The 25,275-nt window shown below is 40.5% G+C and overlaps 1 protein-coding gene across 1 annotated transcript in view; it reads left to right on the top strand.

Moving 5' to 3' along the window:
* The window catches only part of akap9 (A kinase (PRKA) anchor protein 9), a 69,136-nt gene that overhangs the window by 14,640 nt on the left and 29,221 nt on the right, over positions 1-25,275 (top strand). The window contains exons 5-21 of the mRNA XM_069694263.1: positions 1,077-1,226; positions 1,847-2,002; positions 2,135-2,332; positions 2,459-5,344; positions 7,258-7,335; positions 10,079-10,226; positions 10,401-10,468; positions 10,579-10,699; positions 10,928-11,025; positions 11,559-11,637; positions 12,132-12,390; positions 14,032-14,083; positions 14,989-15,336; positions 15,842-16,120; positions 18,327-18,463; positions 18,724-18,911; positions 20,997-21,229. Of these exons, the coding sequence (XP_069550364.1) occupies positions 1,077-1,226; positions 1,847-2,002; positions 2,135-2,332; positions 2,459-5,344; positions 7,258-7,335; positions 10,079-10,226; positions 10,401-10,468; positions 10,579-10,699; positions 10,928-11,025; positions 11,559-11,637; positions 12,132-12,390; positions 14,032-14,083; positions 14,989-15,336; positions 15,842-16,120; positions 18,327-18,463; positions 18,724-18,911; positions 20,997-21,229 (5,478 nt within the window). The remainder of the gene's footprint in view (positions 1-1,076; positions 1,227-1,846; positions 2,003-2,134; positions 2,333-2,458; positions 5,345-7,257; positions 7,336-10,078; positions 10,227-10,400; positions 10,469-10,578; positions 10,700-10,927; positions 11,026-11,558; positions 11,638-12,131; positions 12,391-14,031; positions 14,084-14,988; positions 15,337-15,841; positions 16,121-18,326; positions 18,464-18,723; positions 18,912-20,996; positions 21,230-25,275) is intronic.

The raw sequence follows: 25,275 nt of genomic DNA, 5'->3' as shown, positions 1-25,275 counted from the left end.
ACCAGAAATGTTTGAAGTCCAACAAAAATTACAGAGAAATGACAAAGATTAGTTTTAAATCCAAGATCGAGTCAAAGAGCATTTATAGAACTAAAGATCATTAGAAATATTTGAATACTTTGATTCCTTTTCTCGAAGTAGTTGAATAAAAATGTTTTGCTTCCTTCATGAGATGAAACATGTTTGAACGTTGCTAATTGTCTGAAGAATTAAAGCCTCAAAGTGATGATTCATTTCTTTTGATTCGTGCTGTCTCCCATCAAAGCTTGTAATCATGTCCTGAATGAACAGGGTTTAACAAACTCCTGAATATTAATGAGGATATATTTTATGTCTGCATTGAGGAAGGAAATGTCAAAGATTGTAAAAGTTATTCCCTAAAAAAAAAGCATAGTGTAAAAACAGTTGGAGACTTATGATTTTCATGAATTTGATGCTTTTGGCCATCGAGTGAGGTCAGGTACTTATTTAAATTATTATTTAAGGGGAAGTATTGGAAGAAAAATTCAGCAATATATGTCCAATGTTAACTTTAAATAAGAATTGGTTACAGTTACTTTATGACAAAACTAAACACCTGACATGAAGATTATATTCGCGATTACTTTACATGAAAAAAATATCTCATTGCAATTTCTTCTCCCTTTAATTTCCTGTCATTTATTTTGAAAACCAACTACAACAGTGTTTGTGCCCGAGTAACTTATCTCTAACAACTTTGCTGTTCGTCTTTAACTATTTCCAGGATTTCCAGGTTGCTAACAGGAAATATTTTAAGCTTATAGGCCTTATTAACTCATAATCTAACCCAGAAATGCTTGTCCACTGTAAAGTTTGAAGACTTATCTGCGAGGCTGTTGTCGTCTCCGGCAGTTACCTGTTTTCGGAGGACTACAGAATATCTTGACATCTTCAATACAAGTATTCATGATTAAACTGGGAAAGTTGATAACATTAACAAATTTACCGCACTGTCTTTCATGAGGCTCTTTTAACTTAAGGCTGTGTTGCCCTTTGGTCCCTCACCAAAACCTTGTACATGCTATGTTAGCTCTGACCGGTGTCTTCCTGCTCAGGAGGAGGTGGAGGCCCTGCAACAGGTGACAAAGGGCAGCTCGATGCAGGATATGGAGGAAGCACTGGCGGCGAAGACTCAGGCGGTGGAGGAGCTGAGTCGAGAGCTGGAGGAAATCAGGTCCGCCTTCGGCACAGAAGGAGTGCAGCAAGTAAATGTCATATCACTCTTTTGCATTTCTTGTTCCACTGTTATTGTTAAGGCTTCGCTCCTGCCTGTTATTTGAGAAAATACCAATAGGTGGAGATTATTCCACTTTTCTTATTAGAAAAAAAAAAAAAAAAAAGCCAAACTAATTAAGTCAACTGAAATTAGACCTATTTTTAGTTTCTCACGTAATTATTTTTCACTCTATGATCTGGTCCCTTCCGTGTGCCAAAGTCATCAGATTTTTATCGAAAGACAATAAATTCTCGCCTGTAATTTAACAATTTTTACTCCCAAATGTCAGACATACAGTGCATTATTTGCATGTTAACACCTTTCAATTTGTTTGAAATATCTATTAAATGTCCATACTTAGAGAAGTAGTTTGATATTAAGGTTAAAGTAATAGGATGGGAATTTTCTTTATCCCTACCTTCATCGTTAACAGTTTATATGTTTCCTTAGAGTGCTGCAGGTCAACATTTGTGTGTATATGTTACCTTTACTGCTGTTTTTAAACACTATTTTCAGAATATTGCTCTTTTTTTTCTCTCGTTTCTCAGTTTTACTGCTCAGTGGTATAAGTCAGGAGTAATTTTACTTAATTCCATTTAAAATGTATAGCTGCAGGACTTTGAAGCAGCTCTGAAGCAGCGAGATGGCATCATCACCCAGCTCACATCTAACCTCCAGCAAGCTCGTGAAGAGAAAGATGAGATCATGAAAGAGTTCCTGGCGCTGACAGAGCAAAGTCAGAAACTACATATTCAGTTCCAGCAGGTGGGAAGTTTTTGTTTGTTTAGTCTGTTCTTTTCACACAGTTCTTATTTTATTTTACCACTTGTTATTCAGGTGTTTTCCCTTTTGTTTTCCCACACTCTGACTACCATCTGATCTGACTGCCAATCACAGCTGCAGGCAGGCGAGACACTGAGGAATACCAGCCACAGCAGCACTGCAGCTGATCTTCTGCAGGCCAAGCAGCAGCTCGTTCAATACCAACAGCAGCTGGAGGAGATGAACGTCGAGGTCAGGCAGCACCAGGAGAGGAGCAGTGAACAGCTGGAGCACATCAGCCAACTTCAACACAAGCTCACTGAGGTGGAGATGGTGAGAAATTGGCTTGTGTAAATTTGTCACAGAGTGTTTTAAACATTTATTCTGTTAAATCTGAGTGGTTGTAGAGGATGCTTTCAATCTTGTCCAATCATCTCTAAAATGTATTTGTCTTTACAGTCGGGGGGAAGATCAGAAGATTCATTTTCCCAAAGGATAAATGAAAAAGACCTTCTGATTGCTGAACAAGAAAAAGCTATTCTGAATCAGGAGCAGTCGCTGTCGAAGTTCAGAACAGCAGAGGAGTCTTTTGCACAAACACTGAAAGAGAAAAATCAGTTGATTTTAGAGCACACTGCAATAATCACAGAACATGAGCGCTCACTGATGCTGCTCAGAGAGGAACTTGTTCATGTGGGAAGGACTGTAGATGAGAGTATTATGTACCAGTCAGATAAGAAAGACATCACCATAGCAGAGCAAGAGAGACTGATTTCAGAACGTGACTGTTCCCTTACGCAGCTGGAAGACGAGCTGGAGACTTCTGAAAATCGCTTGCGTGACCTCCAACAGCGAATGTCTGCAAAGGAATCCGAGCTAGACAAATACTTTGATGATTTGGAAAGCTCTAAGTCTGACCTAGAAAGTTGCAAAAGTGAAATAGAGAGTTGTAAATTACAATTGGAGAAGGAGCAAATGGAGTTAGAAAGCTGTAAAGGAGAACTTGCAATCTCCAGACAGAAAGAGCGAATGTCATCTAATGAAATCATGCAGCTCATGGGCACAGTGGAAGATCTGCAGAAGCGTTATCACCAGGGAAGCCTGTCTGAAAGTGACACCATTAAAAAAATGCAGGAAGAGACTGTGAGGAAGCTCGAACTTCTCAGGGCAGAGCTGGATGAGATGTACGGCCAGCAAATAGTCCAAATGAAGCAGGAGCTCAATTTGCAGCACGCAGCGAGAGCGCAGCAAATGATCGAGCAACATCATGCTGAGCTTGCGTTTCTAAAGGTGCAGCAACAGTCTCAAAGCTTCAGTGGCAGCACTGTTGAAGTGGAAACTCTCAGTGCTAAGATTAGGCAACTTCAAGAGACATTAGAAGAGTCTCAAACAATGCACGATAAAGTCAGACGTGAGCTCAGTCATGTCACACGGGAGAAGTTCAACTTGGAGGCCAAGGTTGAGGATCTTCTTCAAGATCTCCATTCAGCCAAGGAGAAAGTGGAGCAGGTCTCCCACAGTCTCATCTCTCAGGAAAGCAAACAAGGTGAACTGCAGCACCTCCAGGAGACCATTGATGGTCTGAAGAGTGAGCTATCTGCTGCTCAGGAAGCTGCGCAAGAAGCAGAAACAAAACACGATTCTGAAATAACCAATTACAAGATCAAGCTGGAGATGCTCGAGAGGGAAAAAGATGCCGTGCTGGACCGCATGGCAGAGTCGCAGGAAGCGGAGCTGGAACGACTGAGGACTCAGCTTCTGTTCAGCCATGAGGAAGAACTCACCCTTCTTAGGGAACAACTGCAAAGGGAGAGTTTTCTGAACACAGAAAACCTTCTTAATGAAGCTGCTATCAAACATGCGAAAGTACTGGACAAGCTGCGTATTGATCATGAAGAAGACCTGCATTTATTACAAAGAGAGAAGGCAGGTTTTGCCATTGAGCGAGATGAACTTTTGCACCAAATTCTCGGACTCAAAGAAGATTTGAAGCTGGCTTTGCACAACTCAAAAGCGGATGATCTTGTCCAACAGCTCCAAGAGCTTCAGGTAGAGCTCGAGGAACTTAGAAAGGGAGGAGAGGAACGAGCTAGAATGGAGAAGGAAATCCAGACATTACGTAAAAAGACAGAGAAGCTCGAAAACCAGACAAAAGAGAAAGAGCAGCATTGGGAGAACAAACTGAAGGAGCATCAACTGGCAAAGGAGACACTGGTTGAGTCTAATAACACTTTGAAAGAAGAGTTGGACTCCAAATCGCTGGAAATTAAGACTCTTGCTGCAGAGAACAATCAAATACAGCAACAAGTAGCTGAGCTCCATGAGGAAGTTGAAAAGCAGAGGACTACTTTCTCTTTCGCTGAAAAGAATTTTGAGGTAAACTATCAGGAGCTCAAGGATGAGTATACATGTTTCGCTGAGGCCAAGACACAGTTAGAGGAGAGGACACTGAGGGAGACGCTTGAATTTGAGGCGAAAATTGCCAGCCTTCAGGCACAGATTCGGGAGGTGGAGGAGAGCAGCAGAGACACCAAAATGGAGGATACAAGTACAGATACTAAAGCTGTGGTAGAAAAAGATTCCACTGAGCTAATGGAGAAGCTTAATGTTACGTTGAGTGAGAAGGAAAGCCTGTCTGGAAGGCTTTCTGAAGTTAAAGAGCAGTTGATGTTTACTGAGAGCAAAGTGGGACAGCTGGAAGAAGAGCTGATGAAAGTGCAGCAAGAAAACTCAAAGGTCATTGACCGAAATGAAAGCCTCGTGAAGGAACTGGAAAAGAAGCAAGAGATTATGCGAGGGCAGGATGCCCGGGGAAAAGCTAAGCTCCAGGAGGAAGAGCAAGCTGCTGAGCCAGTTCGCTCATTGGAGGATCATCAACTTCAGATTCAATCTCTGCACGAGGAGATGAAGACTCTTCAGTCCCTCTTACGGGGGGCTGAAGCAGAGAGAGACGGCATCCGGCAGACTCTGGAGCGCCACAGGCTCTCGCACACTCCGTCTCCAGCAGCGGGGCAGTTCTCGGGGGAGGGACCTGTTGAAGGACGATCCTCACAGCAGAAGTCTGCAGCCTCGGGGTCAAGCAGGCGCAAGAGACGGCAGAGGTCGAAGCAGCAGGGCAAAGTGGGCAGCGCTCTTTCAGACCGCAGAGAAGAGCAACGGGGGGAGGAGGAGGACGAGGAGGCAGTGGTGATGGAAGAGGAGGAGAGAGCTAAAAGTGCTGCAGAGGAGGAGATGCAGCTTCAGATGGAGAGCCGGGTTATGTCATGTTCACAAGAGAGGGCCGGTAAGGAGGACTCCACTGACGGGTACCAGGGAGACGGAGGCAGAGACTACATCCAGAAAGGGGTAGGTGCTCACTTCACTAAAACGCTGTCTTTTCTCTGCCTCTTGATGAAATTACATGTTTGAGTGAATGAGTAAAAGGCTTTTCAAAAACTGCATGTCAAAAAGAAAGCGTTGCTGGAATTCAATGCCTTAGTACGCAATTATTACTGGGATATTTGATATTGTAATTAGCATCATCAGAAATGTGTGGACTGCATTGACAGACAGATCAGGCTGTATTATTGAAGAGAATATGACAGAGGCTTTTCAGCACTGACATGTTTTCTCTCCAGTGAGTAACAGTCATGATTGCGAATTGCCTGAGTGTCTGCAGGCTTGCTCTGAGAGGTAGCAGCAGTCAGTGTTGTGTTAGAGGATGGCCGTATGTTTTTAAGTTTATGCAGACCACTCGCTGCAGTTATTGTGGGAAGAATGATGCAAAAGAGAATATGCACGCACAGCACAGCATGCATGTAACACTGAAGTGTCAACACCATCGATATTCTGCTCATTTCTACTTTTAAAGGGGCGATGTGTATAATCTGATTTAATTTGACGCTGCTCTAACCGAATATAATGTTGCTTTTAAAAAGGCTGAAAATAGAAAAAAAAAAAAAAAAAAGAGCAATCAACCAGCCTTCTGATAGCTGTGACTCATTGCCGTTGTGTAGAAATGTGTACATTCTAGTTTCTTTCCATCCTGCAGGGAGTGAAGGGTTTGAGGTGAGAAGCCATTTTAACCCAGTCACTTCTGTGTCTGTGTCCCTTCAAGATGTGTCGCAAATACACAAGGCTAAAGATGTACAGTGTCTGTCTGCCATTTCACGCCTGTGTTTCATATTGTTTTTGTCACCTCCTGGGTTGGAAAACAGTATGTGCTTAGTTTGAATGCCAAAACCACCTAAAATGCAATTCTTGTTGTAACATATGCTATTGATGCTTTGCAGAATTGAGCAGTGCCATTTTATAAGATGTGTATTTGATGTTCTGAGCACATTTCCACCCAAAGAATGTGAGGCTAGATCAGAAAGTTCAGGGACTGTTTCCGTTGCACACAAACAGAGTTCAGCGCAGCGATGTCCACAGAGTAGGGAAAGCAGCTGATAAATCTTATTTTGATAAATCTTACAATTTTTTGGGAACATAGAGAAATCACAGGGAGCCAAATTCAATGAGTCGGATTGGTGGGGAGCTACGAATGTGTTGTTGCTGGCGTGAAATTTGACCGTTTTTGATGCGCTGTCAGCAGGTGTGTTGTCATGTTGGAGAACCGAAGTGCCATCGCGCCACAGTTTACGTTGTTTCCCTCGGACGTCACAGAACATCACAGTGGAACTTAGTGTTGACAGTCTGACCCACCTGGTTGCTGCTGACCTGCCAGGCCCTTTTTTTTCGGTTTGGGACAGTGCCCCTCTTGAAATGCGAATGCCTCTTAAGACCCCTTATTGCTTAATTCCCATAGATCTTTTGAAGCAAATCAAGGGCCTCTGTTGCCAATTTCCTCAGTTTGACGCAATCTTTAATGAGCACTCTCTGCTCAGGTTTGAGGTGTATGTTCAAATCGCATATACGCATGTTCCAGGTGTCACAAAAATGTGAGTAACTCAGGCGCCGATGTCGATCAAGCAACGAAACTTGGAATACTTACTCACACAGGTTATTGCTTCTTCTTGCTCCGTGCACATGACGGTTCTGAGCAACCGGAACAGTCTCTGAACATTTTGATGGCCCCTGGTCTAGTTTTTTTTTAAAACACGGTGGTATCTGCACTTGCTACAGTTTGTCTGTGCTCCCTCTCAGGAAGTGATTCATAATGGTGCATTTTATCCTTTTATTTTTCCCATTAGTGTCTTATTTGTCTGCATTTGTACTAGAAAACTGTTTGAGACCGTTTCGAATTAACTGGACTATTTTTCTTCTGCTCGCTCTTTTAGGTGAGCCGGCATGGGACGGGCATCCACACAGAGCATGCCGTGGGTCAGAGAGCAGAAGAAGGAGAGACGACTGAGCATGTAAATGTCACTTAAGCTCACATCCTGCCCTTTATTTCTCAGTTGCTTTGATACATCATACAGTGTGGTGTAAAGGTCAATAAATAGGTGCTCACACTGCTGCAATACAGCTGACCTTGCAGAAGAATATTTTTCCTCTCTTTTTTTTTTTTGAGGTAGGTTCAAAAGAGTGATACACATAGGACTCGCCAAACAGTGTACCTCCACCAACATGTTACAAAACACTTATTTCAGTCTGCTGAATTACACTTTTAATCATTTGCATTGTAGACACACCTGAAATTGCCACATAAGGCTGCTTGTTCTTCTCTGTTTAGAGGCAGGTCTCAATCACAAATTTTTTTTTACTTGAGAGTAGAATAAACAATTTAACTGCAGCTGGAAATCAGCAGACAAAACAACTCAACAAACTTAGCATCTTCATTAGTGGTACCAGAGGACTCGCAACAATTCAAAAATAACAAATGCTATCGGAGCAGAGCTGCACTGACAGAAATAAAGAGGTGATGGTATGACATGAAATCAAATGTAAAAAAAAAACCCAACCGTCTTGTCTTCAGAGCAGAATGGTCCTTGATGCCAGGCTGCAGCTGGGGATGGTCCTTTACGGTGCCCTGAAGCAGATGCTCAAGTGAGAGAAAAAAATTCCCACTGAGCTCTAAAAGATGCTGTGCCAAAATGTGCCAACAAAATCTAAGTAAACCTCTCGATGAATCCAGCAACCAAACATACATTTTTCATGAAGTATATCTTATTATATAATTCATCTTTTGGTATCATACTAAACTCCCGCTGTGAAGAAAGGCAAACAAGCAGTACAAGAGTTGCACAATGGGTGTGACCTACTCGTTACTTCTGTACCCAAGAAAAAAAATCCACTTCCACTAATTCTCTTGAACCTGGAGCTCCTTTTGTCGGGAACCAGGCTGTATCTGTTATTAAAATGCAACGCACCAACATTTTAACAAATCGCAAAGTGCAGCGCATTCACTAAAGAAGCCAACTGGTACTATTATGATTCAAATAGATGCAGCTTAGTTTTTGTTTTATGTCTGTTGCTTTAAATTTAAGAGAGCTACATGTTAGAATCTTTAGAACAGGTTCAGTAACATTAACATGTTCATGCCTGTTTTTTTTTACTCTATAAATGCACTTTGAGACACTACGTGATCTGCGCTGCACTTGTTGCTTGGCTCAGCCCTCATCTGACGAGGTGTTCAGGGAAGTCAGAGAGGACATAGCAAAGAGGCAGTTTTCAAACCCCGAGCAGGACTACGTCTACGACCATATAACAAAACCCGAACAAAGTTTATCATATAAGCTACACTGCACATTTTGCCTACCTTTAACCTACCTGACTGTTTGGTCTTTCCTCCTGAGGTCCTGATATAAATGCAATCATGTGTTGTAAAATTCAGGGAATTAAAGAAACACACAATATCAGCTTTTCCTCCATTTTGCCTTCGGTGCCTAGCTGACTACCTCATTTCTATTGGCCATGCGGGTATTCATTACAGCGTGCAGCAAACAAAGCGGAGTGTTGTGAGCGTGCTTTACTTAATGCAGTGAAAAGCTGATGAGGTGCAGCGCAAGCTTTTGAAAATACAGGAATTCAGAGTGCTGTGGTTCACGTGGTGTCTAAAAGGGTACGAATCAATTTTTTTGGTTTGGTGATGGGCACAGAGGGACTTTGAAATCCCCACAAGTGTCTCTCATCCATAAAGTCCAAGGTTGTTCAATTTGTCCTTGCAGTTGTGAAGCGGTTGATGATTGAATTTGGGGAGGTTTTTTTTTTCCAGCTGGAAATGTCAGAAAAACAACTCGGAGCTTCAGAGTTTAAATCACTCGTACCTTCCTCTGAAAACAAATCTATAGGCGTGAGTCGTTCTTTCAGAATACATGCAGAGTGAGTTTTGTATATTTTAGTAATTTCCTCTGCAGTAGTGGTTATATTTCGTGTAAGCTCAGTTTTATTGTAGAAGTAATTCTGTCTTAGTTGTTGTGTATCGCAGTGACACATCATAGCACAGCTGCCATCCGCTTACGAGGCTCTGAATGTTTCTCATTTGCATGTTTTACGCAGCAGCGTCTGAGTATGAACAGGTTTGAAAAGGAGTCTCTCCACTGCACTGTTAGATGCAGTACAAACGGGGAGATTGTATCGTAACAAAGCATTTTAAATACAGCCTAATTAAAATGTAGAGTGCACTTTAAAACATGGGACATCAAAGGTAACAGAATCCCAATTTCATAATTGTGTAACCCTAACAAATTAGTGCTAATGCATAATGCATAATTAGAGAAAGAAGCCTCACAGTGTGCCTTTTGTTCCCTGTTACAGAAGTGATAATAGCAGACCTCTCGTCCTTTACACAGATAGCTTCTGCCGCGGCTGTCGTAGAAATAGGATCGGTGGAATTTTTCTACCTAATCATTTATATCCTCTGATTAGCAAATAGATGTACCGTGCCTGTTAATTCAATTTGTGGTCAACTTTAAGTGTTTTTTTTTTTTTTTTTTTTTTTTTTTTTTTTTTTTACTCTCCCAGTCTCAACGCTTTGTTTGTAGACACTGTTTTTTTTATTTTTTTTTATCACTTGTCATCCAGTGTTGACCATTTTTAGCAACATTAACACAAACACTCCAATAGAATATCACTTTATAAATGTACGGTACATGAAAATGCATGTTTCCCCGTGTATTATTCCATGTTGATGCGATGATATCTTCTTCCTGTGTTTAGGGTGAGTGCAGGCTACAGATGGAGGCCCAGTGCATCAGCCTGTCCCAGATCCATGCCGCCCAGCTCGAGCTGCTGCAGGAGGAGACGGACGCCCGCAAACACTCTCTGGAGCTGAAAGTGCAGGACCTGAAAGACCACGGCAACCAGGGTGAGCAGAGCTGTAGCTGGACGGCTGTGTGTGTATCTGTGTTTTGTGGCAGAGTGGCACCACATGGTTTAGATCGAAACGGGACAGAAATCAGATGGATTTTTGTACTTTGTTAGTTATAGAGAAACACTTCATGATATTACCTTTATCTACTTTATGCTTGTTTCTCCTCAGATGAACGGAAAATCAAATACCAGAACATGATACGAGCTGTGTCAGAAGAATGCAGTGAGATCATTCTGGTAACTATATATATATAAATATAAAAATACAGTAGTTTTATGAATGAATTTTAATATATTGTGTTGCCGCATGACCTTACTTTGCAACCTTGGCTTTGTCTTGTTTCCAGTCTTTTCGAAAGATATTTGGTGAAGAGTATTTGGAGAGTGTTGATGCTGACGGCCGGCCGCTCTCTTCAGAGGAAAGACCAGTAACTAGTGAATCCACCTCAGTTGTCCTGGAGGCCAGAGGTACACTTTTTAAAGAATTACAGTGCAGTATTAAATAAGTATTACAAATAATAAAACACGTGTTCTCATTGAACGCAGCACTGAGGGCCTGCGTGGATCACTTTGTAGATACACAATACTTCTACCTAAACACGCAACTATGTGTGTTCACGGCAATGGATTTACACGTTCCAATAAAATAAAAAACAAGTCTAACCTGTCTCTATATTTTGCTCTCTCTTACTGTAGAGCTCTACAGAGATCTCCAGCAGGTGAGGGAGAGAATTGAGCAGGAACATCATCGACTTTCACAGCTTCAGACTCTGCTGAGATCTGATGGGAACAAGGTACAAACTGTATAAACTGTGTTCAATTTCACACTACATGCTGAATCTAAGCAGGTTTTGAGTAAATATGTGTGGAAATGTAAATGTTCACACTGGTGACATAGCGGAATAGAATATCCTTAACAAAATGACCTTTTCTTTTTTTTTTTTGGAGACAGTTTTCCTATAATGCTTTGCACAAATGAAATGGAGCAGCTGGAAAAAGTCCAAACAAATTTAGAATTGTAAGAAAATACCAAAGAAAACCTAAAATGTCTATTAAATCTTTGGAAAAACATTTTGTCATTTGTTTATGAAGTTTAATTGGATTAGTATCAGTTTGGGTAACATATTTTGGTTGCATATCATTTCATTTCATTTCTTGTCAGTATAAAACTGGTAAGTATAGTAATTTTTTGTTTTTTTAGAGAAAAATAAATCGGTTTACTATCAGTCGTTATAATTAGTCGGTATGTAGTGTGGAATTATGCACACAGATTGATTGAGAGAATAGTGTTAACAGGATGACACTAACAAACCTGTTTGTCTCCCAGATATTTGAACTGCAGATGGCCTACGATGAGCTGAAGAGTAACAGTGAGAGGGAGATCTCTGACCTGCGCATATGTGGTATTCACTCTCTTCTTTAGTGTCTGGCTTTAAGGTTTTTTCTACATGTATGTGACAATTAAACTGAGCAATGCTTGTCTTTCCACGTACAGTATGCGTCTTGCAACGTATAGTCTGTGGCCTAGAGTGTTGTTTGCATTGTACATTTTTGTATTCGTTGTGAGCTACAAACGGAGAAATCAAATTGTAGACTGCCTTGTTTTGAGCCTAATTCACATTCACAAAAAAATACAAATGTCATTCTGTGAACAGGCAATGGTAAATATTTTTTAGATCCTGGATATAAACATACTATATTTAAGTCGAAACATGTAGCATGGCAAATACTTTTTAACCAGTTCATCTCTATATGCAAAAATTGACTTTTATATTATTGAGTTATTTGTTTCTTTGACTCTTTCCTGTTTATGTCTCACTTTGATGCACATGCCGTCTTTTGCCTTTGCAGCAACCTATTTTCCCATTGTGAACATTAAAGTTTAATCTGTGCAATGAATTTCACTTTTCACCTGGTTATCTGTCAGGTCTGGAGGAGCGAGCCGCTGCATCTACATCCCTTTCGGTGGAACTCCAGAGGCTGAAGGCCGAAGCTCAGGAGAAGCAGCTGCAGCTGGAGCAGAGTCACAAACAAGAGATGGAGCGTCTCAGAGCTCACTACCATCAGCAGGCCGCAGAGACAGAGGAGCGATACGCCACGGAGCTCTTCATGCTGCAGCAGCGACTGCAGGAGGTCACAGGCACTCAGACCCACTACAGGTGACGCACCATGGAAACAAAAACGTGCATTTTCAGTTGAAGGCAAATGTGTTTGTGGAGAAAACTTCCCTCACAAAGTCAATAATGATATATTTTTACAAAGGAAATGTTAAACACAGAAAACATAAAAGGTGATTTTTATAGCTATGCCGTAGATAATTTCTGTGCAATAAACCAGAATGCCTGATTTGACTCATCTGTCAGCTTACATCTCTGTGATGACGTGACGCAACAGAACGTGCCCTGAAATTTGTATTAGAGCAGCCATATATTTCTGAAGTAGTAATTCAACATAAATCTGTTGCCCCATCAGCTTTGTAGCTTTGCAGGACCACACTCACTGCATTTATACTTTCTTCTCTTGTCCAGCTTGTATAATTCTCTCCTGTACACATATTACTTTTAATCAGTGGATTTCACTTTGATAATGTACTTGATTGATTGACAGTGTGTGTTTGCTGGGAGAGCAGTCTGAGCAGACCGAGCTCCATGATTGACAGCAGTAAAGATAACTTCTAATAGAAGCTGGTCTGCACATCCTGTGCAGCACGTGGAAGCTACCTGACCCAGTTCAGTTGACAACAAAGCCTGCACTGATGAAATATTCACCAGGGTGTTTGAAGTGCTATTCATGCCTGTTGTTAGCCCACTAACCTGTAAAACTACCCTTTCAGTCTTTCCAGGTGGCTTCCTGAGAAAAATCCTCAGTAGAAAACACAGTGAATGTGACCTGAGAGATGACGCACTTGGTTTTAAAAAAACAACTTAAGATTCACAACCTAAAATGGCAAAACTATTTGGTATCACCTTAAATGTCAGAAGTATGCATGAACTGCTGTATTACCCCATTCTGTACATCCTGTGTTAGAACAAAGATAACGAACAGAAGTTAGACTTTATGTCAGTTTTTAATGTTACAGTATGAAAAATCACTTGTATCTCTAACGGTCTTTTTTTTTTTTTTTATACACATCTATTTAATTTTTTTATAACATGTCAGCTCTACCTCGTGGCTAAAGGGAAGAGTCCGACTGTTTCTATTAAGACCGAGATGCTGCTGCCCTCCACTGTTTGCTTTTGCAAATGTAAAACTTGACAACCTTATTTTCCAATTCCTGGCTATGCTCGAGAAAATTATTTAGACTACAGTCACATATTTGATATCCAGATACAGTATCCTGATTAATATACAGAATATGTCACTTACATTACTTCACGCCTTGTTCGCAGATGTTAGTTACACTCTTGTCTGTATTTTATGTCAAGAGCTGAAAAACAAATCAAGTAGTCACTGAACAGAAAATTACATCACCTGCAAGAAAAATTATCATTTTTACAGCTTACACTTAACTATCAAACAATTAACTGACAAAATAGTCTGCAGATTGATTTATAATGAAAATAAACATTAGCTGCAGCCTTAATTATACCAACACTTCAAGTTTTGTGTTTTCTTCAGCACTTTTGCAGTTGTTATATAATCTTAATATTGTGTGTTTATTGTATGTTTTATTTATGAATCTCATCACTAAATAATCATCACATTATTCAAGGGAATAAACTTAAATTACTCCCAAACTTTTAAACTTCCTTTAGGTTGTAGACAATTAATACTGACATTGCGTTTTTTTTTCTGTCCAGCATTCCAGCATCCGCCTCTGAGAGGACGGAGGAGAACGCAGAGGAGCTAAAGGTTTGCATCCTATATTTTGCCTTCTAAAATCTTCTGTGTCACATGCATCACGTCTTACTGTAAGCTGAAACGTGCACATGCATTAAGACGCTATGACAGCAAGGGTGGGTGAGAGGGAGCAGTTGCAGCCTTCAGGCTAGAACGTGCCCTAAATCCCCGGCCGAGCTCCAGAAGCAGCGTCATGAGTGGACCTACATACATCTAACAATTAAAAGGACTGGAAGTTACGTAACACCGTTATAACCAAGAGAACTTACCCTCATCTTGTCGGCCGCACGAAAGGAGGATTCCGTCTAGCGTGAGTGAAGCGTGATCCATTTAAGCCATCTCTCACACTCGTCTCTCCAACTTCTATCCTTCCTTGGTTGGTCACTTTCGCTCTCTCCAACCTCAAAACTCCACAGCATGGGTTTCTGAGGTGTTTACATCTTCACGCAGCGATCAGAGAAGAAGTTAGGAGAGTAGGAGACTGACAGAGGAGAGAAAGAGAAACCTCAAAAAGCTGGTGCTTTCAGACATTATGTGTTTTGGCTTAAAGTGTTTAGTTTGAGGCAAGTACAACCAGAGAAGGACTATGAAATAGACAAGACAGGGATTCATCACAAGACAGAGTGGTAGTGTGTTAGTGGAAGATGTTGCTGAAATGTAATGCAAGATAGCTCATTATCGTCTTCATCGTTCCTCGGAGGCAAAGAGAACAAACTGGTGTATTTATCGGTGGTCAAAGGGTAGGTGGGGTTTAGCTACAGTAAGTATAACCTGTTTATTTCTGGAACAGTCCTGAGGAACTTTAATGGTCCAAAACTGCATAGTTTACCTCATTTTAACACAGTAAATCGGCTGTTATCTGCCACATTATTTTTGTAACTTGCTCTTTTCTGCTTCTTTTTTTTCACTCCTCTCAGGACCTGAGCGATGTCGAGTTGTCAGCGGGAGGTGAGGAGTCACGCTGGTCTGGCAGGACTCCTGGCCTGACAGCACAGCTGCAGGCGCTGAGGAAAGCTCTCTACCACAAGTACATCCAAGAAGTAGCTGCTCTTAAAGAGCAGCACAGCAGTGAGCTTAGGAGAGTGAGAGGAGAAAGAGAGCAGGAGAGGAAGAGAGAACAGCATCAGGGAGACACAGGAGAGAGAGAGCTGGATCTGAACGGCATCAGCGGCACTGGGAGCTCCACGGAGAGCCTCGGGGGAGCTGGACAGGTCAGCGGAGAAGAGAAGCAACACCAGGAGAAAGTAGAGGAGGAAGTTGCCAAGGTACGTGGCTGTGTATTCACAGAAATGTGTCTAGACGGCAACAGTTGAGTTTGACTCGTGAAAGGAAGCAGTTTCAGCTAAAATGAATCGTCAATGAATCAAGAAGTGATTGATAATTTCAGTTGGTTGATTAACCAAAACTGCCTAACATGCTTTTACAATCTGAAAAGAGAATATTTTCAGTCTTTGTCTTGTGTGATAATAAACTTAATGACCCTGGGTTGTGAACTGGAGCTAAGACAAAACAAGATTTGTGAAGACGTTACCTCAGGATCTGGGTAGCTGCATTTTCTAATAATAATCAGAATAATCAATAATGAAAATAATCACGGCAGCTCCAGATACATTGTGTTATTCATCTTTGAAACAAAGTTGCATGAAGGCATGAACGGGGACACACAAGTACAAAAGAAGATCTAGTCACACATCATTTCAGCCCTCTTAGATCTCTATTGTGTCTATCATCAAATAGAATCATAAAGGAGCTCTCCCTGTTCCCTCACAGGCCATAGTTCAGATGTCCGTGGAGTTTGCACAGCAGACTGAGAGGGCTCGAATCAACAAATACGCCTGCCAGACCAGCACCTCCATGCAGACCCTGTCGGATGAAGAAGAGGCGGAGGACAGGGAGAAAGAGGAGCCGACTCCCAGAGCTTCCCCCACAGCATGCGCCTGGCTGGAGGAGGTGGAGAGGGAGCGACTGGAGAGGGAGCTGGAGGAGAGGAACGCTGAGATCAGAACATTAAAGGAGGAGCTGCAGAAAAGTGAATCGGGACCCGAGCAGGTCAGTACTGAACTGTCACAACCTGATGTGTTGATTTTTACCCTCAACTCTCAACCACACACGACAAATTCATTAATTTCTTCCATCTGACAAACCCCACTGCTGCCGTGGCATTCATTTTCAGATGCACTGTGTCGCATCAATAGAATTGAATCTCTTTACTGGATCATTAATTCTGTATGTTTTAACTCAGATTAATATTGTGTTTTACTGCTTTAACTGCCAATTTTGATTAAATAATTTGGTGCCTGAATCGAGTTTACAATAAGTGCTTGGTTATGTACAGACCTATAAGCAATAATGTGTTTGAAGCAGGTTTGTTTGGTTTTTGAGCCAGGATTAATTTATTCAGCAACATGTTTGCCAAATGTATGCATTATAGGTAGAATATTTATAAAAAAATATATTATATATCCTTTTGATTTTTTTTTTTGGTATCCAGCACCTATACTTATTTTTGGATGTACACATTGCTTTTTTTTTTTTTAACCTACTATAATGTTATTAGACCAAAACACTAAATAGTAATAGGCGTCATCAAATGCGTGCATTTCTTTTACCTGCACCTTTAAGGCACACAGCAACATGTGAAACAAACCATGTGTGCAGCCTTACACTCCTTATTCAGAGCGGTGCAACATCATAATGTTACTCCTCTATATTTCCAGTGAACTTGTGCTGTGAGCTTTGACTAGTTCATAGACGTCCTGTCATGTTTTGAACAGTTCTTAAATGATCAGAACCAGTTTAAGAGAAAAACTAGTTTATCAGTGTCATAACAGTTTTGCTGGTTTGACAGGAAGTATTTTTGTTTATCCACTTCTTTCCAAAAGTAATATTTTAGATTCTTGATTGTACAAAGTTTCATCATATATCTGCTATGCATTCCCTGGTTTCCTCATGTTGATTCAGGATGATTTCTTTTCAAAGCACTCCTGCTGCCTTGAAGAGCGAATCCCAAGGCCTGCTTGGTTTTCACTAACCATTTATTGCATGATTAAGCTTTGAGCGTGTGATTGCAGTCGCTGTCAGGTTCAGTGTTCTTTGTGAGATTGACTTGCTCCAACACACTCTTGGTGGTAATAATTAGTCAAAAAAAAAAAAAAGTTATTAAACCTCAATAATTGTTTTAGATTAGTTTTAATGATGAAAAAAGTACTGCTGTACTTTTCTGTGCTGAAATGTTTCCATGCATACTGTTATTCACTGCTGAATTATCTGGTGTCTGTAAAGACCAGAAATGTTATCACATTGTTTTTTGTGAAAGTGATCCAAAGAAAACCAACCAACGTAGAAAGCCACAACAATATTTTGTGAATTGCAGAATAAAGGTTTTATTTTGACAAAACTTAGATGTTTTACAGCCTTCCAGGTCAAAAATATGTCCAAAATCTTTAGATGATAAAATCTGACAATATAAGGTTCAGTTTAATTTACTTCAAAGTAAAAAAAAAAAAAAAAATTGAATATTATAGCTCGATAAATATTTATTAGTTGTTGAAAATTGTTAATGTTTCAAACAGTCATCTTTTAAAATGTCCAAAGGAGGTACTGAAATTAATGTCTGAAAATGGGGTTGGACAAAATATTCAAAACACGTAGAGTAGAATAATATTTATTGCAACACTACAGCAGACTTATAAATTGCTTATAAAAGTTGAATGAATTACATAAATTACAGAGTTTAATCAATGGATATCTGACTTTATGTTTCAAAATCTTGTGTATATTTAAGCTTCAAATGTATCTCTATTTTCAGATGTCAGTGTGCAGTACTTGTATGTTGATACTAAAATGTTATTTCAGCTGAAAAAGTGATTCTTCGACTGAAATCAGTGCCCATCTTATCTGCAGTATAAGCACAGTGTAGTGTTAAACTTCGCCGCATTACTGCTATTCTTCCAGAAGGTGGAGCCATCGCCACTGCCAGTCTGTGTGTCAGGTGCACCTGTTGCCATAGCAGCACAAAGATAGTAGTGTTTCTCTCAGCTCCAAGGGAGTTAAAGTGTGTGTTTGCGTGTGCGCATGCATGTTGGTGAAAAGCGCTGTGTGTCTGCGTGCGCCTTGCAGAGCCCTATTTGAATTCACTTTTACTAATGGCGACACATACAGCCACACTGTCCACTGCTGTCGAGGAGTCTGTTCATTCAGAAGAAACTTTGCAATGACGGGGCTGCTGTCTGTGTTCTCTCTGCTGCCTGTCCAGGCCTTAAAGAAGGGACACAACGCTGAGGGAGAAGTTGAGGAAGAGGAAGATCCAGGCGGGTCGGGAGCAACGCAGGCTGGTGGACGCAAATTGTCATGGCAGGATGATAGAGAGTCTTCAGATAAAGATACTGAAAGGTACCGAGACTCTTTCTTAAGAATCAGATCAACGACGCGTAAATTATATCATTACTGTATATCATAATTAGCAACATGATGTATTGATTTTTGTCCTTCAGAATAACTTGTTGCATATCTGTTTGTTTTAGTGCTGTAAATATATGAAAAGGATTGAGACTGATTTGCATCTATGATTTTAGTGTTATCTCCTGTGTTAGCACTCCACATGCTTCTCTTTTGTGTTCGTTATTACGTAAGCATCTTCTCTCGATTTTTAGACACCTGCTGCGTAAGGCCAACAAGAAGCTCAGTCAGGTGCTGGTGGACGTCCTGAAGACCACGGCAGCAGCAGAGGAAACGATGGGCCTCCACATGCAGAGTTTGCGTGATGCTTCCGGTGAAGTGCAGCCGTCCCTCCCCACCACACAGAGAGCTAACACAGAGCCCAATAGACCTTATGCTGCAGGTAAGTGACTTCAAGTTTCAGTAAAGGTTTGCGTAAATGCTGGTCTCCATGTCTGAACAGCAGATTGAAGAGTTCAAACATGTTGCTGTAGTTAGCTGTAGGTTAGAGTTAGTCAGAAACAACATCAGAGAAAACACTACAAAGCATGCAAATTGTAAATATGTGTACATATTTACTTTACAGCACCTCGAGATAGGACTAGAAATATTGCTGTGCTTTGTAATTTTATGCAATAGCAGCTGCAGAGCTGTCGTCAGACTGGCATCTTAAATTTGAGAAAATTCAACAGAGCTTTGAATCCGTTTACTTTTGTTTAGTGTGGATAACAAAAACATTTGAAAAGCAAAGCCAAAATATGTTTTAAAGTATTCAATTTTTTTAAATGTATTTTAAATTGGACTTCTGGGGTTGAATTTCAAATGTAATTTGTGTTCATTACAGCACAAATAGAGCATTAACATCATAAACCATGACGACATGATGCAGTGCATAATTAAGAAGATAATCCTCCTCTCTGTTTTTATTTAACCTGAAGGTTTTTGTTCAGTTTCTATAGTGAAAGAAAACACACCATTAGTTAGTATTTGTATGCACATATACAGTTGTCACACGGACATTTAGTCATGTATTTCAGGGGTCAGAGAAAAATCTGATTTCCCTGCCGGCTGAATGGTTCGTTAGAAGTGACTCCATAGTAGCTAAAGACAACAAAGTCTCATGTTGACAAGTTTTCTATTTATAGTTTCCCAATACTTTGTCAAACTTGTAGCTCCTTGGATTCATCACTGAACTCTGTCTTACTAGTAAAGTAGACTAATAGTAGTTTCATTGAGCAGTCTTCTGTTAGGCTAAAATGAAATATAATGTCTGCAAATGTATTAATGGACCAGTAATGATGTTTGTGCTCAGACCAACCGCTCTCTGCTTTATACTGTGCAGTAAATAATATCAGTTGAAAACTGGTCAAATGAAAGTGTAGACGCCCTCATATGTGACAGATTCCTCGAACCCACCGTCATGTAACCTCACAACCACTTTTTATCACACGAGTTTTCTCAAAAGCTTATTTTCCTTCAACACCGCTGCTCATGTTACAGATTACTGCAGATATCAGTCATTTTTTTACATTCACCTTGATGGGAGGTGATGGCTGGTTTTATCACATGCTTGCATGTAAGTTATGGTTGGTGCTTGTTGAGTTATGTACCTGCGTGACATTTTTTACATTTAGTTCTGCAGCAATAAACACCCAAATGACGAGGTGCAGTTATGGCCAATGTCACTTTCATGTCATATTTCATGTCATAGCACAGTAAATAATAATAAATTATCCGTGACCCATAATTCTTGAAAATGATCTCCCACAATGCATCATGTTTCTGTACTGGGATGCATTGGATGTCTTTTATTTAATCGTAGAGCCAGTGACATTTTACATTTGCTATGTTTATGGTGGTTACAAATCCTTTCATAGTGTGAAAAGAATAATACATTCCATACATTTTAACTGCTTATCGCCATCAGACTATCAACTGCTTTACTTGCTGTGTATCATACTGTCAGAATTAACTGAAATACAACAGGGGTTTTTAGTCACATTGTCTCTCTCTGCTCTCATGACACTCTGAAATGAAAATGAGAAAGTGTGTTGAATAACTAAATGTGAATTACATAATCTACCAACTCTCTTAAAGGCAGTTGTGTAACTGTGATGTTTCATTTACATCAGATGATGTGTGCGCCACCCTTATTATGGTTATACTGTATATTTAGCACTGGTAGGCATCCTGTTCTGTCAGGGATATTAAAAGTGACTTTAATGTTTAAAACTAAATTACTTCTAGATGTGAGTTGAGCTGCAACGATTAGTTGGCAGAAAATAATAAGCAACTTTTTTTTACATGATGCATGCTTGTAGTTTTCTTTTATTATCTTGATTTATCCATCTGAAGTCAGAATGTATACATCTGCAAGCAGCACAAGAAAGCAGTAATAGACCTTTAAGACCTAAACTGTGTCAGTGAATATGCAGACATTGAAGTAAACATGACACATTTCCGCCCTGTGCTGCTCTGGTCATTTTAGATTACTCTGCACAAAGTTGCCAGGGCAGTGAGACGGGTGCCGACGACGGGAGCTTGTGGTCCAGAGAGTTGGAGGCCGATGAGGATCTGGAGGTGTCTCAGAAGATGATGGACAGCCTGCTGCTCGGGGCGGGGCCACAGCTCGAGATAGAGGAATATTTAATGGGCATCAGCCGCCGACTCCAGACGGCTCTGGAGAAGATGTTGATGGCCATCAGCAACACGACTAACCAGGTAAAAAGCAAACGCTGTGGATTAAGTTCAGGATCTGTGTTGTCCACTGTTCATTGGCTAGCTCAGCTAATTGTCCTGTCTTAATCTGTATTGCGCTTCATTTAAAAACTTTTCATGTTTAACGTGAAATTATTAGAAACTATATTTTTTTTCTGAAATATTCTACCAGCAAACATGTAGCCATACAGTATAATATCATATAAACTGCCCCAACTCATACATCTCAGATTCATTCAGTGGTTCAATTAAACAATAACAACAATATCATTCAGGATAAAATGATATAAATAAGCAGTAAAATAAAATCAATTAAAACATGAACGTATAAATACATGAAATGTCATTTCAGGGTGATTATCAGGCCTATAAAACAACATATTTTTAAGCATTTTATATTATAACTGCTTCATGCATCACTGTCTAAAGAATACCTGAACATTTTTCTATTTCCTGGTTATTATTATTACTGGTTATACTTGAAAGTTGCGTGAGATGATCGATGCCACGGTCATATTTGTTTGGTAAATATGAAGATGGATTTTAGCATGCAGGCTGTAAACAAGGGGAAACAGCTTATGAAAATCCACCTACCAGAACCTGTGAGCTCACTAATTAACCCATTATATCTTTTTATTTAATCAACCAATATCAGTGTTCTTAGAAAACTCTTAACAAAAAAGCTAAACTGTTGAACTATTCCTGTAGAAACTAATTTTGCTTCTTAAAATCCTCTTAACTTAGGGAGTTCTCACACCCGAAAATCCAAACCAAAGTTTATGTTTTTGTTTCGGCTGCAATTTTGCAAGCACACTAAAGAACTTGTTTGACATAATTACATCCCTTTGACATCACTCATGTGTACACTCGTATCTTTCTATGCTTAACATTAACTGGTTTGTGCGTCAGACATTGGCGTGTTGCCAATTCAGCCGGTAACCTCTTCAGTTTGAATGGAAAAAAAAATAATGAACAGATTCAGTTTGTTGCCACTATAATAATTTTTCATGGTGTTATGACTGGTACTTCTCAGAAAATAAGTTGTAAGTTTGAGCATTTTTATCTGCTTTTCAAGTTGAGCTTTGGTTTCTTCGTTGGAATAAATTAGTTAAATACTGTCTTCCTCCCCGTGTGTGTCACCGTGGCTCATGTTCATTTTCTTCTATGGTGTCGATTTCCTGTAATTGCTCTGAAAGTCCAGACCATCCAGAAAGTAGTTTCACACTGCAAACGAACCGAACCATGGTTCAGTTTGATCTGGACCAAGACCACCTGTTTTGGTCTTTTGATCCGGACCGTGATCCAAGGCAGCTTTCACACCTGGCTTTGGTTTGGACCAAACTGAAAAGTCTGACGGTCCGGACCAAACAAGGTAGGTGTGAAGGCACCTCTTAGAAAAGTTTCCTGACATATGGATTATAATATAATGACAGAATGAGTAAAGCAGCCCGATAGGTGAAAGTTAGCGGTATGCGCTTCATCCAAACAAAGAGCCAGTCCTGTAGTTGTGCTGGTTTCAGAACTCAGGACCTGAGATAAGCAAGAGATCATCCCTCTGCTTTGTCTCTCGGCCAAATAATTTTTTAAAATTTTTTTTTTTTTAATTTCCCCTCTGGGATTAATAAAGTAACTACCTAACCTAACCTATTCTGACCAAACATCTGATGCCAGTTAGTGGCTACTTTATTTTGATACCTGGTCCTATTTAATTGTGCTTTTTCCGGTGAATGTGCTTCTTTGCAGGTTGAGGTTTTAGAAGAATCCATCATGAATGGTCCTGTGTGTTTGTGCCTAACAGCTACTAGTAAACAGAAACCTCTAGTGACACATTTAGGCTTTGTCAAAACGTTTAACTGCCCGCAGTCGAACAGCGTTAACCCCCTCTGTGGGTTTCTACGCTTGTTCACGGAGACATAATGGAGATGAGATGGCAGAATGTGTGCCGGCAACAAAGTTGGCCTGTCTAGAATTCACACACAAAAGAGCTGCCTCATTCCCAGTGGTTGCCTATAGATACGAGCGGTATTTACACAGAGCTTTTGTCCGGCCAGCCAGCCTATCATAGTCCGGTTGCACAGCACATCTCCACTCCCCCTCGGGCCATCCATGCGGTCCGCCCGCTGCGTCCAGTGTCAGCCCACAGAGATGGGGCCGGGTTAACTAGGCCATTGAATGTGTTACTGTAACTGATTGCACAACACATCTTCCCGCTGGCTGGGATGCATGCGTTATTCACGCTGCAATGGATTTTTTTTTTATCTTGGTAGCCTAATAATAGCTTTGAAGGCATTTCAGGCTGAGCATCACTGTTGTTCCAGCATCCATCTACACTACAGAGAAACACACCAAATTGGTTGAATGTTATTTATTGAATCATTCAGATGTAGTTTTTTGTCATCTGATTACAATACAGAACACATGTGCACCTTCTTTTGGGTTCCATCTATTATATACCGTCTCACTACAATTAATTTACCTTGTACAATATATTACCTCCATGCAAAAAAGTCAAGAAATTCTGATGTGCTCTGCAAGTAAACTATTGTAAAAATATAAAATGGAATAATTTGTTAAATTAACCAGCACAATTTTGACAGCCAAACAATCATATAAATAATTATTTCAAGTAATAATGCCAGAAAATGTATGGTTCCATCATCTTAAATGTCAATATTTGCTGGTTTTCCATATTTTTTTGGATATCTTTTAGTTTAAGTCTGTTGGTCAGAGAAAAACAGCTGTTGGTTTAAGTCAACAGAGGCTCTGGGAAACGTTAGTCAACCCATTTCAATGTTTTTAACATTTCATAGACCAAACAATAATTAAATGAGTCAAAGATTTACTCAAAAATCTAAATAATCCTTATTTGCAGCTGTAGTAAAGAACCCCTGAAATTTTTAAGAGCTGATTACATGTAACACAGTTTATATCTCTTCCAAGTACAACACAAGTAATAGCACAATAAACATGTAATCAACAAAGCCTTCTAGTGGTTCCTTCAATGATTTTCCTGTTCCTATCGATCCAGTCTACATTAGTCTTGTCTGTGACTGGTGCAGGATCATCACATCTTGCTTGTGAAGTCGTGAACAGAGATTGATGTAACAAGCCTGATCAGGAATGTTAAGTGTCTTTGTTGAACTAATGCTGTAAATTATTTGCCCGGGGAAGGTGTCTGCTCACTCATTTCTCACTCCCATAATCTGAAGGTTGTTCATGTTCAGCGAGTATGACGGTTGACATGCCAGACAGAAGACTGTACTGTAGGTGGGACGAAGAGGCAGCATGTCAGAACGCCTTAATTGTTTGTTTTTTTGCCACTTTATAGGGAGGGAATCTGGTTTGACAACTTTCTGTGGGAAGGGTGTGTTGTCTGTGGTTATTTCTGTGTATGGGGTGTGTGTGTGTGTGTGTGTGTGTGTGTGTGTGTGTGTGTGTGTGTGTGTGTGTGTGTGTGTGTGTGTGTGTGTGTGTGTGTGTGTGTGTGTGTGTGTGTGTGTGTGTGTGTGTGTGTGTGTGTGTGTGTGTGTGTGTGTGTGTGTGTGATCTATTTGCAAATTTACCTGGTTCACTGGCCCCGTGGTTTGAAGCCACACCTGCTTCCCTCCCACTTTTTCTGAGCAGTATCCTGCTGTATGTGAACAGTGTAGGAAGTGAAGAGGGATAGCATCGGCTGAATGGTGAAAACTGCTTTGAAAGTCAGGGATTTTATCTTATTTTCTTAGAGCACATGGGTCGAGACAGGCAAAACAAGTTTAGCAGAGTCAGTAGTCCGTCGGGGGTAAGTGAGCCTCGCCTGACTGAAGAGCTATCCGGCTACAGTGAGTAATGTTATGAGCATGGGAGCATGCGTGGAGAGGGAATGAAAGCAGTCCTAGGAGGAAGTAAGAAGGGAAGAATGAGTGACTTTAGATCCGCTGTCATTTCACCCTAGACTGCCTGCCGCTCGGACTAAACAATTAAAAGGGGCCCCTGGGAGGCTTCCCTGCAGGTTGGGGTTGCCACAGCGGCATAGTATTGTTAATGAATCTCCAGAGAGAGAGAGAGAG

Source organism: Brachyistius frenatus, unplaced genomic scaffold (assembly GCF_029030835.1).
Source record: "Brachyistius frenatus isolate BFR_SWC_R1_liver_20210118 unplaced genomic scaffold, ASM2903083v1 Contig_2, whole genome shotgun sequence".
In the NCBI taxonomy this organism is placed as follows: Eukaryota; Metazoa; Chordata; class Actinopteri; family Embiotocidae; genus Brachyistius; species Brachyistius frenatus.
Note: the sequence above shows the minus strand (reverse complement) of the source record. Positions and strands in the feature narration are given on the sequence as shown.